The 15,357-nt window shown below is 55.8% G+C and overlaps 1 protein-coding gene and 1 long non-coding RNA gene across 6 annotated transcripts in view; one reads left to right on the forward strand and one right to left on the reverse strand.

The window, feature by feature from the left end:
* Positions 1-362: 362 nt before the first annotated feature.
* RPL38 (ribosomal protein L38) lies at positions 363-13,975 on the reverse strand. Of its 5 annotated transcripts, none has more exons than XM_027518899.1 (5): positions 4,367-4,441; positions 4,119-4,152; positions 3,909-3,969; positions 1,087-1,209; positions 363-437 (listed from the first exon to the last, which is right to left on the reverse strand). In XM_027518899.1, the coding sequence occupies exons 2-5, from the start codon at positions 4,119-4,121 to the stop codon at positions 412-414; spliced, it is 213 nt and encodes a 70-aa protein (XP_027374700.1). In that variant the 5' UTR covers positions 4,122-4,152; positions 4,367-4,441; the 3' UTR covers positions 363-411. The 5 variants fall into 5 exon arrangements, with proteins under 5 accessions (XP_027374700.1, XP_027374702.1, XP_027374701.1 ...); XM_027518901.1 differs by having other exon boundaries at positions 4,351-4,395; XM_027518900.1 differs by having other exon boundaries at positions 4,275-4,369.
* Positions 13,976-14,074: 99 nt separating this feature from the next.
* The window catches only part of LOC113878072, a 32,687-nt gene continuing 31,404 nt past the window's right edge, over positions 14,075-15,357 (forward strand). The window contains exons 1-3 of the long non-coding RNA XR_003506898.1: positions 14,075-14,542; positions 14,809-14,810; positions 14,926-15,007. This is a non-coding gene — a long non-coding RNA (uncharacterized LOC113878072). The remainder of the gene's footprint in view (positions 14,543-14,808; positions 14,811-14,925; positions 15,008-15,357) is intronic.

Raw genomic sequence — 15,357 nt, forward strand, 5'->3', positions numbered from 1 at the left:
CCACATCCCGAGGATTCTGAGGAAAAGCTGGCTTCATTTACTGCCACTTCTGAGAAGGCCGATCAACTCCTTTGAATTATCATTTTTATCACCGGGGAGCTTATTTTACTTTAGTGACTTTTAAATCTCAGGACTGGAGACTGGCTTTATTTCCATCAGTATCTGACTTCTTTAACTGCCTATTTCTCCTTACTTTCAAAATTAAGACTTAAAAAAACAGATGGCTTAACTGACCCCTAGGAGGGATCACAGCCCAAGATTGGGGAGGTAACGAGGCAGCAGCCACGACCCCTGCGCTATTCCCGCCAGAAGCCATCAGCAAGTTAGCACCCACCCACCCCTGTTCTCAAAGACAAAGGCCATTTTGAGAATTTAAAAAATTTTAATACAGTTCAAAGCAGCATGCGTGGTTCATTTCAGCTCCTTCACCGCCAAACCTAGAGGCAAAGACACAGAAACGTGAGCCAATCAAACGACTCGTCCGAGTCACTGCTGCCTGTCTGGATCTGGCACTTGGGCTAAAGAGGGCTCACAGAGCTCAGAAATTAAGCCCACCAGGAAGGTCTGCGTCAAACATTAAGTCAGTGTTTGATAATAAAAACGCAGGTAACTCTCACCCAGGCAGCGGCGCTGGTGACCTGTACTGTGAGGACGTGGCCCGTGGAACCCTGGCTGGGCTCTGAGCGCCCAGCTGCTCTGCTGAGCCTTCCACCACCAGGATGGCCCCTCTGCTTAATCCACCCGCATCGTCTGCTGTATTCAGTAAGTTTCTCAATCAGTGAGAAGGGGGGCCATCAATCCCAGCACCTCCCTACCCTGCAGGGCCATGGTGAGGATGAAATGAGTGGCCCAGGGAGTGAGCGCCAGCTGGCACAATGCTGTATTAGAAAGGCATGGCTCCCTCTGGGTCTGACTTCTGAGAACCGCCTACGTGACACCACCGGCAGGAGCAGACAGTTAGACAAAGCACAGAAGGGACTCTCCTAATTCTGGAGAGAAGTCGGGAAACATGCCCGCTGACACGGCACCCCCCCCCCCCACCCCGCGGGCCGTCCACACCCTCCTCCGTGGCTTCCAGCTACTCACCGGGGGGCAGGGACTGCTTCAGCTTCTCTGCCTTCTCTTTGTCTGTGATGACCAAGGTGTAAAGGTATCTGCTGCATCGAACTTTAAACTTCACATTATCCTTATTTTTCTTGATCTTGACGGCTACCAGAGACCAGAGCAGTAGTAAGACTGTGTCACAGGAGAGACATCGCACAGTCCACCTGCTGTCTGCTGCTTCTGCACAAAGCAGCACCTGTGACCGCTGTGCTCCCCTCCCTCGCGGTCCCTCTGATCAAGCAGAAAATAAGATCCCCCACCCCCCTCTGACCTCACTGTCAGAAATCTACATTTCCCTTGTATCAATACTCTAGAACCTGAGTTAAGGTCTGTATTTGTAACACAAGTAGCATCTGGCACAGTGATACACTCCAGACCATCCAGTATCCACCTTATATGGCTTTAAAATTCTCTATCAGGACCACAGCTTGGACAATAAAGAGCCCCAAGTGTGCCCCAAGCTCAACAGCGTGCAGTTTGAAATTTAGCCAACAATCTGATTATGTACAAGCGTCAATGCGTTTCTATGAGGCCAGGAGCTACTCTGCAGGCGGGAAGACAGCCCCTTCCAGGTGACTCATGTCTGGCACCCATCAAACTGCTCGTTCTGACTCCCATGGCGCAGGCTGACCTAGCCACATGACACGCAACTCCATCTCTGCCAGTAACTGCTGAAGGGGTCGGGCATGTCACAGGAAGCAAAACTGTGCCCGAGCCTGCCCAAGGCACCGGCTGCCTCGGCTCACACTCTAATATATTAATCAGAACTGTGGATGTTTATTCAAACCAACCTATTCTGCTATCTTAACATTCCTCTCAAAGCTGAATATACTGCTGTCCCTAGCAGCTGCCGTACACCTATAAACTGAACTCTCACAAGGTCAGACTAAGGAACTCTTAAAAAATGTTTACTCAACAACATATGATTCAGTAATTGTATTTACAGGAATATACTCAAAAGAACTGAAAGCAACAACAAGAGAGATTTTACATCAAAACTCACAGCAACATTATTCACAAGAGCCAAAGGCAGAAACCACCCAAATGTCCACGTTACGCTAAATGAACTAAGGTGGTCATGAAAGGACAAGTATTTCACGATCTCACTTATGTGAGGTACTGACAGTGGTCAGGGCAGAAGAGACAGCAGTAGAGACACAAGGACGGTGGTTGCCAGGGGCTGCAGGGAGAGTCACAGGCCAGCACTGGCCCAAGGCCTGTGAGGAGCCAGGCTGCCCGGGAGGAGGTGGGCGATGGGTGGAATCCATCTCCCCAAGCCCGTGGAAAAACCGGTCCCTGGTGTAAAATGGCTGGGGGCTCTTGGTTAATGGGTTACAGGGTTTTAGTTTTGCAAGATGAGAATTTCTCACAAAGCATGGCTGCCCTACAATGTGAATACAAACCCAGTACGTGCACTGCACACCCCCAAATGGTGAACTCTGCGTTGTTTATGTTACAATTACAGCCAGGAAGACAATTTAAGTTTATCCAAAAAAGACTTCCTGGGCACCTTATAATATCCAGGGGAACCTGACCCCTCCTTTCACAGGTCACATTTTAACAGCAACGCAAAGCAGTCTGATGGATCTGGTGTCATCTCTTCACTGTGCTAAAATTCTCTACCAGGTCATCTGATCTGATCTGATCCTGACACCAATCCTGTGAGACAGGAATGACCACCCCCTCTTCTACAGAGGAAATGGTGGGGTCAGAGTTACCCACTTGGAGAGCTGGCCTCTGAACCCAGTAAGTGACCGCAAATTCCCTGGTCTGGACTAAAGCTGACCTGATAAAGTTTCTCTTTGCACGTGACTGGAAATAAAAAAATACAAGCACGTGGTCACCTGCAGCTCCCACGGTACCTGTCACAGGTAACGGGGACACGACTACAATTCTCGCCCCCCACAAATCCCCAAAAGGCTCTGCAGTGAGCCAGCGCTGCACCCCACCACTGAGACAGGGCATCAGAGACCTCAGGGCCGTAGCCCACCTGAATCCATCAGGCCAAGAGCACTCTGCTTGCACAAGTTACCCAGCTCCCTTTAGGACGCATCTGGGAGGGGAGGGAAACTGCAAGCAGCAGCCCAAAAGAGACGTGTTAAAGCTGCACCACACCCCAGTCCAAACCCAGTGCTGACCACCAGCTCCCCAAACCCCCTCCGAAGAGACGAGAGAACTCCCTCTCACAGTCAGGGTAAAGAGAGAACACGCGGGCAGCTGGGGCTGGCACGTGTCGATCAAAGCCTTGCCGCTTTGTGTGTCTCCTATCAGTGACCCTTCCCCTTCGCTTATAAACCTGGACACCAATACACGGAGAAGAAAAATGATGTAGTTCATTGTGACAGAGCTTGTCCTCGGCCCAGAACCCAACACCCGCACTGACTCCGAGTTTGTGAAACCTGAGTTTCCCGACGTCCCCCCAGCAGGAACCTCCACTGTCCCCCGGAGTTTGCGCAAACTCCTGTCTACTAGGTCGGTGATGCTATCTAACCCTCTCATCCTCTGCCGTCCCCTCCTTTTACCTTCAGTCTTTCCCAGAACCCGGGTCTTTTCCAACGAGTCAGCTCTTCATATCCGTTCATAGTACCCAACACACACCAGGAAACAAAAAACCCCTGGGGACCCTCCTCAAGGAAGGAAGAGAACACACCCCGGACCAAGCGCCTTGTCTTATGGGAGACAGGCTGAGACCCCCGAACCCCGACAGCAGACGAGGGCAGAAGCGGCCGCCCGGCGCCCGCCAGCCATTCCGGGGGCTTCCGGGAGCCCGCGATCGCCGCCTCCCGTCCAGGGCGCCCACTTACACTTGGCGTCCTTGCGGCGGGCTGTGAGCAGAAAGTCCTTGATTTCCTCAATTTTGCGAGGCTGCAACAGAGAGCGAAGGCAATCAGCCGCTGAGACGCATCTGCTGGGGTGCCCAACCCCGGCAGCCCCTTTGAGGCCCCTGAAGACCCTCGCCGAGACCGTCCTGCCTGCGCCCCCCGGGGAGAGCCCCAAGTGGGGGTCGTACTCACCATAGCGACGAGGCGCGGGGCGCGCGGCCGGAACCTGCAGGGAAGACAAGCGTTGGCGGCGTCAACGGGGGCGCGGGCACTGGCGGCGGCCCTGCCTCCCCGCCCCGTGCCCCCGAAATGCCGGCCCCATCGCACCCCACCCTCCCCCCGCAACACCTTCAACCCAGGACTGGGGTCCTCAGATAACACCCGGCGAGGATGACCACAGATTACTACCCCATTCCCCGCGTACGGCACTAGAGACTCACGTCAAAGGGCGAGAAGCGAAGAGAGCGGAAAAGGAAAAGACTTCCGCTTCCGGGCAATTAAACCGTGCCCCAGAGGAAGCTGGATACGGTGTCTGCAGAGGGTCAAGAAACCACACAGGCGTTTGCCCTTCATATGACTGCTTCTCTGCCCTCTTCTGGCCTAGATTAACAGTGCAGCTTCCTGAACGCAGCGGGCCGCCTCCCTGCCCCGACTCTTGACTGACTATTCCTCCGCCCAAATCCCTCCTTGCCTTTGTTAGGTTTTATTTCAGACCCAGTTTGAAGACCTGTGTTAGGACTTATTATCAACTGCTTTCATTAGGCCTCTGTGTTAAATGGCAACCCACTCCAGTGTTCTTACCTGGAGAATCCCAGGGACGGGGGAGCCTGGTGGGCTGCCGTCTATGGGGTCGCACAGAGTCAGACACTACTGAAGCGACTTAGCAGCAGCAGCAGCACTTGGGCATCTAGGCAGAGATGTTTTTCATTTAAATGAAGGGTTGTTGTTCTCCTGTCATGTCCGACTTTTTGCAACCTCATGAGCATGCACACCAGGCTCCGCTGTCCTCGACTATCTCCCGGCTGCTGCTGCTGCTGCTAAGTCGCTTCAGTTGTGTCCGACTCTGTGCGACGCCATAGACGGCAGCCCACCAGGCTCCCCCGTCCCTGGGATTCTCCAGGCAAGAACACTGGAGTGGGTTGCCATTTCCTTCTCCAATGCAGGAAAGTGAAAGTGAAGTCGCTCAGTCGTGTCCGATTCTTAGCGACCCCATGGACTGCAGCCTACCAGGCTCCTCCGTCCATGGAGTTTTCCAGGCAAGAGTATTGGAGTGGGGTGCCATTGCCTTCTCCAGAGTTTGGGCAAATTCATGTCTATTAAGTCGGTGATGCTATCTATCTAACCATCTCATCCTCTGCTGCCTCTTCCTTTTGCCTTCAATCTGTCGCAGCATCAGGATCTTTTCCAATGACTCAGCTCTTCACATCAGGTGGCCAAAGTATTGGAGCTTCAGCTTCAGCATCACCTTCCAATGAATATTCAGGTTGAAGGGACTCTCCTATGTATATTTTAGAAACTCTTTCTAGGAAAGTGAAAGTGAAGTCACTCAGTTGTGTCTGACTCTTTGTGACCCCATGGACTGTAGCCTGCCAGGCTCCTTCTGTCCATGGAATTTCCCAGGCAAGAATACTGGAGTGGATTGCCATTTCCTTCTCCAGGAGATCTTCCTGACCTAGGAATTGAACTCACAGCTCCTGCATTGGTAGGCTGGTTCCTTACCACTGAACTGCCTGGGAAGTCCATTTAAGAACTGGTACCATTGGGAATTCCCTGGTGGTCCAGTGGTTAAGACTGCACTTCCACTGCAGGGGATGTGGGTTAGACCCCCCTGGTCAAGGAACTACGATCCCACTTGCTGGTGGAGCAGCAATAAATGAATAATTGGAACTACAAAAGCAAGTTAAAACCTGGAATAGCTGACCTCTGTGGAATACTCCTTGGGCAGCCCCTGCCTTAAGCACTTCACCCACAGGGCCTCTGTGACCCTCGGGTGTGCTGGTGAGGGGTGGCCTGGTCATTTACCCCAGTCTTACCCAGGGGAGAATGAAGGCTTGTCAGTTGCTGGGAGAGGTGACATCAAGACTCGAACACACACTCCCCAACTCCTGACCGCTTCCTCCGGAGGCGGTGTGTGCACCTGCAAAACACTGGCAGCTCTGGGAAGGCAGCATTCTCTCTGCCCCTTTGCTCCCTCACAGCCTCCATCCCATCCTTGGCAGTTTATTTTCTCGGCACAAATTTACCCTCAGCTCTTAGAGAACTGGCAGGCTCCGGGAAGCCTGAGGTTATCGATTTTATTTTTATCCTCCACTTTAATTTTATTTTTAACCTCCTTACAAATGTCTACATTTTATTATATTTGTTTCTCCCCTCCCATTTAATAACTGCACATCAGAATGTAATTGCCCTGTGGGCCTTATTACAGAGCAACCCACCTGAAGAGAAGGAGTCCTTTACCATGAACCTCACTTTGAACTCACCTCCCTCCCTCCTCGCTTTCCTCCCATTAGACGAGCCCAGGTTGAGCATCTTCCTAGAGATGCTGGAGATACAAGGAAAGATAAACCTGCAGTTCTTGCCCCTGGGAGATCGCGAGATCCTCTAATTGTGCTGGAGAGCCTTTTAAAAGAAGCCAGACTGTATTTCTGTGACTACAGATGCATCTGGGTGTTAACCACGCGAAAGGCTAATTGGTAGGGGCTTAATTTGAGATTATCTGAAGGTCAGGATGCCTCAGGTCTGAACTGAGAAGGTGAAACTGTTAGTTGCTCAGTGTCGTGTCCGCCTCTGTTCGACCCCATGGACTGTAGCGCCCCAGGCTCCTCTGTTCATGGGATTCTCCAGCAAGAATACTGGAGTGGGTTGCCATTTCCTCCTCCAGGGGACCTTCCTGACCCAGGGATCCAACCCAGGTATCCCTCATTGCAGGCAGATTCTTTTCTGTCTGAGCCACCAGGGACCCGAGAAAGACACTCTCAGATCCACCAGGCTGACCTGACAGCCCCCTCCGTCTCGCACTGCTGCCTTTCTGGGCTTTTCTCCCCTACTACTCGGGCAGAAGCACCGGCCTTTTCAGCCCAGCCAGCGGGTTTCCCATGCGCACTTCCCGAGTCCAGGCGTCTGCCTGGGTCCTCCCCTCTGACACTAAGTCCTGCTCATCCTCAGCGCTCAGCTCTCCCCCTCCTCGGGCGGGACCCTGCATCTCTGCCTCCTGTCACCCGTCACTCGTGTGGTACTTACTCCCACGCGCCTCTGCATAGACTGTGCGGCAGTGTTAAACTTTTCATACATCTGCACCAATTTTCAAAAATTTTTAATAAAGGCAAGAATGAGGTTCTGTGTGCTGCTGATAACTCTCCAAAGGCAGTGCTCATAAAGCTACCGAGTCACTCAGAGCTGCCATGGATGATCCTTAAGACGGACGCAGCATCCATCTAGATCACTCACTATATGAAGGGTGGGTGGATTGATGGGGGTGGTTGGATGAATGAATGATGGGATGTCGAGAGGGATGGAGAGCTAGGGAAGGGGAAAAGGGAGGACAGAAGGGAGCATCAATGTGGACAAAGCAAAGCCCAGCACATAGTAGGTCCATGGAATATTTGTTGGATGAATGCCCAGTGCTGCTCCCCTCCACAGGACCTGCAGGACAGGCACGGGGGCAGGGAGAGGGGCTGAACCCCGCTACCCCACCCTCACACTTTTTAAATAATATATATCGCAGTGAAACTGCGCAATTCAGATTGGGACTTGAGCCCATGGTCTTTTTAAAATTAAATGTAACTAATTCTATTTTTGGCTGCACTGGGTCTTCGTTGCTGCTTGGGCTTTTCTCTAGCTGCAGTGAGCAGGGCTGTCCTCTAGCTGCGGTGCTCAGGCTGCTCACTGGGCGGCTTCTCTGCTGTGGAGCACAAGGTCTAGAGTGTGGGCTCAGTAGTTCTGGCCCTTGGACTTAGTTGCCCCGTGGCACGTGGGATCTTCCCGGACCCGTGTCCCCTGCACTGGCAGGCAGGTTCCTAACCACTGGACCACCAGGGAAGTCCCTGACCTCCCTGTTGGCAGCAACCTCAGAGACAGATGTTCAGCCTCTCGAATTGCCTAAGAAAAGACCATAAATGTCCAGTAACACACAGACACCTGTATTCAAGGACCAAAGTCTTTTTCCAGCTTCCCAAGGGGTACAAATAGTGACATCAGCTGCCACTGCTGAAAGTGGAAGCTGGGAACCCGGAGGGAAGGCTCCCTCGTTCACGAGAGGGTGAGCCCCACGGGAACCAGTGGGAACGAGAGCCAAAGCCCCGGTCTTGGGAGACGGCCTGTGTCGCTGGGTGGAGCCCGGGATGCTGCATTCGACAGACACCTGCCTGGTGATGCCAATACTCTGAACTCTGCGAGGGGCCCAGGGAGGACCTCGGAGGAGATGAAGGCCCCTGGATTGAAGAGCCTGGCCCAGGTTGCTGTTACTGAGTCACTCTGGCCATGAAGCGTGGAGGATGGGTTGGAACGACCAAGACGGTGGCCGTGAGAATGAGGAGGGCTACTGTCAGTGTCCAAGGGCCAGGGAGGAGGGTCTCAGCCAGGGGGGTGGCCGTTTGGTCCGAAGGCTGGAGGTGGATGGAGGGCGCGTCCAGAGCTGCAGGAAGTCTTCACTTCTCCCCTTGCCGCCACACGCCACCCCCGCCCCAATCATCCTGCCAGCCTCAGGGCTCCTCGACCCTGCCCCAGCGGGCCAGACACACAGCTTCCACCCCTAGCGGGGTCTGGCCACCCCTGAGGGCTGCCCAATTTAGATGCCTGTGCAGCTTCCAGGGCACATCGGAAGGAGATCTGGACTGGCCAAGAAATCAGCACAGACCTCACGGTGGGCAGAGGCCCTTATGACACATGGTGCGATCTGAAGGCCTGAAATACCTTCCCAGGCCTCCACGTTTTCTCTCCTTCAATTCATTCCGTTCATTCAAATTGCGTTTAATGGGGCTTCCCTGGTAGCTCAGTGATAAAGAAATCTGCCTGTCAATGCAGAAGCCGTAGGAGGCATGGGTTCAATTCCTGGGTTGGGAAGATCCCCCGGAGAAGGGAATGACAACCCACTCCGGTATTCTTGCCTGGGAAATCCCATGGACAGAGGAGCCTGGGGGGACTACAGTCCATGGGATCTCAAAGAGTTGGACACGACTGAGCAACTGAGCACGCATGCGCGAACTCTTCTTCCGCGCCAGGCTCTGGAATAACCAGGCTGTTGGGGTTTGGTGTTTCATTCAACCTGAGTCCCGAACAGCAAGGGCTGTGCCCGCAGGCATGACGGTCCTCCTGGGGGTGCCCGTGGGGTAGTTCATGGTTTCTGTTAGAGCCGGGAGACAGGAGGAGGTGGGGGGGGGGCGCTCCCCAAAAGGCCGTTCCCACTCGGTGCTGCTCTGCAAGGCTGGGCTTGTCCACGGCAGACATCATGCTGCAAAAACCCGTGCCTGCTTCCAGTCTCGTCTCCTTCGCTTGTTCTAAAGCAAGGAGGGGGGGGGGGGGCGGGGGGAGGGGTCGGAATCACTACCTCCCTCTCCTCTCTCACGGGGCTGCTGTGAAGCCCCAGTGGCTCAGTGAGAATCAGAACCATCTTGCTTGCCTCCCTCCATCGGAAAATCGCCGCCCAGCCCTGGGTGTAGTTCCCACCAGTGGCCGCACGAGGGTGCTGAGGCCGTGACTGGAAATGGAAAGGGAGGGAACCGGGCGTTTTCTGCCTCGAATCCTAAAACCTCCGGCTGAGAGCACTTACATAAATTAGAGGTAATATTTGTATGGTATTTCATACCTGACGGGGTGCTCTCATATCTACCATCTCATATAATTTCCAAGAGGCCCCCAAGAGGACCATGCCGTCTGCTGCCGGCAGGGCTGGCCTTTAAACCATCCTGGCTGGGGTTTGTTTATTAAACCTGAAAGGTTTTCAGCCCCGGGGGGAGAGCGTAGGGTGCCTCTGGCTGAATTTGGTTGCTTGGGGAAAGGACGCGGAGGGAGGGAAAGAGGCAGGGTGTGGGCACGGGGCTGGTGCGTTTATGGGGGGTGGGGGCAGCTGTGGACCAGAGATGGCTAAAGGAATGCAGGGTTCTCCCCTCCTCCACCCTCAAAGAGTCCAGGGTAACCTCCGGTCCTCCCGCCCCCAACCCCCTCACCCCCGCCCCGGGATGTAGGTTTAATATTCTCCCCGCTGCTGTGCTAAAAGTCATAAGGCATGGGCCGGTCAGACTGGCACCGGGTTTCTCAAACTCAGACTGCCGACTTTCGGACCAGATCGTTCTGGTTTTGCTGGGGGTGGGGTGGGGGTGGGGAGCAGTTCTGAACAGGTAGCCTGCTCGGTTCTCCCTGGCCTCTACCTGCCAGATGCCGCACCCTCACCACTGTGACAGACAAGAGCATCTCCAGACACTGTCCCGCGTCCCTGGGGAGCAAGAAACATAGCTGCACGTTGAGAGCCCCTGGACCAGAAGGACAAAACCGAGAGGACGTTCTTTATTATAGTGATGTCTGTCCTGCACCTGTGGCCAGGTACCCCTGTGCTCAGGCCGCTGTCTTTGCACCCAGTGGCCACTGCCACTGTAGGTACCCGGCCCTTGCCCTGGGATGCTCGAAGGTCCAGCATCTTCTTCTACTGCTTCTTTGTGGGTCTCTGGCCAGCTGGCAAGGATGGGTGTGGGCATGTAGTCACTCACAAGAGCACGCGCAGGCCCATCGGCCAGAAGCCCTGACCCTTAGGAATGGCGCTCTCTTCTTCGGCAGCTGGAGGGCCATTTCCAGTGGGAGTCCTCGTGTGGGGACGGGGTCTGGTGAGGGAATGGGGGAGGCAGGAGGCAGAAAAGGCAGAAAAGGAGCTTGTTGTTAAGGGGCCTTTAAGGGAGCAGACGCCCACCTGCCCAGACAGCTCATTGACTGACTAAATGGATTCAACCCATTTTTAGAGAGCTCCTTCTGTCAGCTCCTTCAGGCGGGTGGTGAAGACACAGAAATAAGATCCAGTCTGCCTCTCTGTCTGCATCTCTAGAAACTCACAGACTAGCAGGAGAGGCACAGATAAGGCAGTCAGTGCTTCTCGTTCACGGTGGGACCAGATGGGGACTGTGGGAGTCTGATCCAGGCTGGGGACAGGCTGGGCTCAGGGAAACCCTCCCGGAGGAAGTTACGATGGTGCCCATTCACAGCTGAGAGAACCCACCCAACACGCTCAGCAGCCTGCCAGCAAGAGCAAACTCTCACTGCTAATATGTTCCGGTGGGGGGTGGGGGTGGGGGAGACAAGAACAGCAATGAGCAATAATAGCAAAAGAAACAATGAGACTGGGTGGCCTCAATCCAGGAGGTCTTCCTGGACGAAGTGCTGTGATAGTATGTGGGCTGCCGTCTATGAGGTTGCACAGAGTCAGACACGACTGAAGCGACTTAGCAGTCCCTGGAGACGGAAGTCTTGGATTGAAATCCTATGTTTGACTGAGAGACCTTGAACCAGTCTCCTGGCATCTCTGAGCCTCAGTCTCTGTTGAGGAGGGATATGAATCCTTCCAAGACTTCCCAGTCCCTGTGCTGAGTGGGTGGAGTCCACACAACTGTCGGCAGAGGAAACCACACCAGCATGTGCTTAGCCCAGCGGCTGGCTCTGGGCCTGTGAGCTGAGTGTGAGTCAAGAGTTGCCAATGGGGCTTCCTGGGTGGCTCAGTGGTAGAGAATCCGCCTGCCAATGCAGAAGACACGGGTTCGATCCCTGGTCTGGGAAGATCCCACGTGCCATGGAGCTACCAAGCCCGTATGCCACAACTACTGAGCCTGTGCCCCGGAGCCCAGGAGCCACAACTACTGAAGCCAGCGTGCCCTAGACCCCATGCTCTGCAAGCAGAGAAGCCACCACAGTGAGAAACCTACGCACCGCAACTCAAGGGTAGCCCCGCTCACCACAACGAGAGGAAAGACCCCGCAGCAAGGAAGATCCAGCACAGCCAACAAATCAGAGTTGTCAGTGGATTTGGAGCCCCACAACCCGGAGAAGAGGAGGTGGGCTGGGGCGGCCCCGGACCTGGGTGAGGCAGGACCCCTGGGGAAACCCGCTTGGTGCCCAGAGGGGACCCAGCCAGTTTGACAGATGCCACCTCCTCAATTCCCCTGCCTCCACCCTCCACTTTACACTGTGAACGGCTTCCACGGTGTCCAACCTGCTACCGTAAAAAGGATAGATTAGACAGCGTCCACCAGCAGTGAGGAAAATAATATCAGGGCAGAGGAGAATCCATCTTGAGCGTAAGGGACGAGCGCCCCTCATATACATCAGCGGGTGCCAGGGGTGAGGGGCACATGAGACAGAGGAAGAAAAAAGGGCACAGTCCCTTCAGAGTAAGGGACGGGGCCCCGGCCGATCGGCTTGTATATATCTTGCATTATGCAGCGGGAGAGAGAAAATCAATAGAGCTGTCAGCGGTGTAATGCATTCAGCATTGCAGACAGTCCCATCTCAGGATGCTCCAGACAGATGCTTCAAATTAAAAAAAGGGGGGAGGGGGAGAAGGACTGCAGGGGTGGGAGACAAACGCCCTGACAGACCAGAGGGAAAGAGGGGGCATGACTGAGGTGCTGCGAAAATTAAAGTCCATAAATCACCAGGCTGGGAGAGCATCCTGGGTGTGACTGACTGGAGACCCTTATCATCAGGGGTGGCAGGGCCTTGGCCCCCTCTGCAAGGTGGGCTTCGTGGTGGGGGAGAGGGGTGAGCACGGGGCCCTCTAGTATTAGCGGTGTTAGTGACAGGGCGGTGGAGGCTGGGCTAGACTGGGGTGTGGGGGTAGGGGAAGCCAGATGCAGTGAATGATAACCTTTGAGCCTCGGGGGGTTGTGGGGGTCCTTTGGGTTGGTGGGGGATCTCCATGGACCTGCCTGCTGGATGCCTGCTTTCCCCTCAACCTCAGAGTCTCTGACCTCCTACCCCTCCTCCCAGGAGCCCCAAGGGCTGCCTGCATCACCCCCTCCTTGGAGGTGACCCCTGTAGGAGCCTGGGCGGTCTGTGTATCCTTCCCAGAACTAGCTGTCTCAGGCGTAGAACTCAGGAGCCCTCTGGATGCTTCCAGACCCTGACCGGAAGCAACACAGCAATGACTGGTTGCCCATCCCTCCTCCCCCCGTCCTGCCTTCTCTCCACATCTCCCTCTTCTCCTCCCTCCCATCTACCCCCAGAGCACCCCACTAGCCGAACCCCACAAGGTCATGGTCACCCACGGGACCGGAGCAGGGTGGAGTTCCGACCTGGAGGGACCAGACGGCCTGTCTTCACGGTGCCGGGAGTCCGTGGGCGGCAGGCCTCCGGGGGCCCAGTGATCCAGTGTGGCCGCCTCCCCGTCCGGCTCTTCCGTGGCCCCGAGGCAGAGGAGTCCCTGGGGCTCAGCCTGCTCCCGTCTGTCCTGCCCATCATCCCAGCGTCCCCCGCACTCTCTGGTCCCCGGAAGCCCCGACACGTCTGCAGGCTCAGGTTGGCATCCACAGGCGCAGACGCACCCTGGCCGGTGAGCCTCCCGCGTGCGGGTGAGCCGCGCGCCTGCATAGCCGCCCACCCGAGAAACAGGCAGGCCCGAGGCTGCTTCACCGGGTACCATCGCCCAGGACACGTTCTGCCAATTAAACTGGTGACCGCGTTTCCAGAAGCAATTGCGGAGAGCTGCACTGCCTCCCAAGGTGAGGCGATTAAGGAGAGCGCTCGAGGCCGCCCTGCGGCTGGAAGCGGGGCCCGAGGGGTCAGGGGACCGCGGGGACGCGAGGCTGCGCAGCTCCCGGCGCCGGAGTGCGTGCGCCAGCGGAGAGGGTCCCGCGCAGGAAGCCGGAGTTGGGAGGAAGGAGAGGAAGCTGGAAGCGGCCGGGGGGCCTGCACCCCACGCTTCAGAGCCAGAACTGGGTCTCTGTGCCCCTGTCCTTCCTGTCTCCTCTGGTGTGTGCCAGTTTAGAAACAAGATTTGTGCGAATCTAGACTCCATCCCCGGAGAAGGCGATGGCACCCCACTCCAGTACTCTTGCCTAGAAAATCCCATGGACGGAGGAGCCTGGTTGGCTGCAGTCCATGGGGTCACGAAGAGTCAGAGGACTGAGCGACTTCACTTTCACTTTTCACTTTCATGCATTGGAGAAGGAAATGGCAACCCACTCCAGTGTTCTTGCCTGGAGAATCCCAGGGACGGGGGAGCCTGGTGGGCTGCCGTCTCTGGGGTCACACAGAGTCGGACACGACTGAAGCGACTTAGCAGCAGCAACAGCGGCAGCAGACTCCATCCCAGGGGTCAGGGAGGCGCACTGCCTGCTTGGGAGCGAGGAGGAGCAAACTGACCCAGGTCTCTGCGGTGAGAAACCTTTCCCGGGGTCTCCTCGGCTTCCTTGCAAAGGCTGGGGAGCCGCCAGAGGCCTCCCACGTGGCGAAAATCACAGCACCTTTGGAGCAGGAAGGATGGAGTCAGAAGTGGCCCCAACCAGCCTCCTTCCTGGCTGAGGCCTGGGGAAGGGCGGCCCTGGCTGCTCACCACGTTCTCCAGTTCTCCAGCTCCAAGACACGACCCTGCCTGCCCTGCCTTCCTTCCACCTCTACCTGCTCTCTGGATCGCCTATAAGGTAACACGGGCTGTTCCCTTTGCTCTGCTCTCATCCTCCCCGTGGGCTTCCCAGGTGGCTCCAGTGGTAAAGAATCCACCTGCCAATGCCGGAGACTCAGGAGATGCAGGTTCGATCCCTGGGTCGGGGAAGATCCCCTGGAGAAGGTTACCCACTCCAGTATCTTGCCTGGAGAATCCCATGGAGAGAGGAGCCTCGTGGGCTACCGTCCATGGGGTGGGGCTGCAGAGTCAGACATGACTGAGCACGGCACATCCCTCCCCGAGAAGTAGCCTGTGGTCTCTGGAAAGTTAACCTCCCAGACGGGGGGTGATAGGAAGTGGGGGGAAGGCCGAAGGGCAGTTGGGTCCTCCCAACTCTGCCTCCTTCTTTCCTGTTCATAGTTTCCCCCTCAGCCCTTGCAGGGCAGACTGCTCTCCTGTTGGTGGAGGAAGGCAGATGTAACCGGCTTGTGAAGGACAGCAGGTGAGGTCTTTGGGGAGACCTGGGGGCAGGGCGGGAGTAGGGGGGAGTGGCTGCCCTTGGGTGTCCATGCAGACTTACCCCTCTGGGAGCAGGGCCCTGGTGGGGTTGGAAGAGGCGCTGTGTGCGGCTGACTGGAGTCACATCAGACCTGGAGAGGAAGCCTAATGGGAGAGCAGTGGGGGACCCTGTTCTGTGGGTTCAGGGTAGAACAGGACAGAAGCTCCAGGGGCTCCCCGGTGGCTCAGTGGTAAAGAATCCGCCTGCAATGCAGGAGACAGGGTTTGATCCCTGGGCTGGGAAGATCCCCTGGAGGAGGGCATGGCAACCCACTCCAGTATTCTTGCCTGGAG

Source organism: Bos indicus x Bos taurus, chromosome 19, assembly GCF_003369695.1.
Source record: "Bos indicus x Bos taurus breed Angus x Brahman F1 hybrid chromosome 19, Bos_hybrid_MaternalHap_v2.0, whole genome shotgun sequence".
Lineage (NCBI taxonomy): Eukaryota > Metazoa > Chordata > Mammalia > Artiodactyla > Bovidae > Bos > Bos indicus x Bos taurus.

Coding starts and splice junctions, on each gene's coding strand:
- RPL38 (XM_027518897.1), bottom strand. CDS start 13,971: ATGGGATTTTCTAGGCAAGAGTACTGGAGTGGGGTGCCATCGCCTTCT. Junction 4,459..13,195: donor AGGCCGTCTGGTCCCTCCAG/GTCGGAACTCCA, acceptor GACCCTCTGCAG/ACACCGTATCCAGCTTCCTC.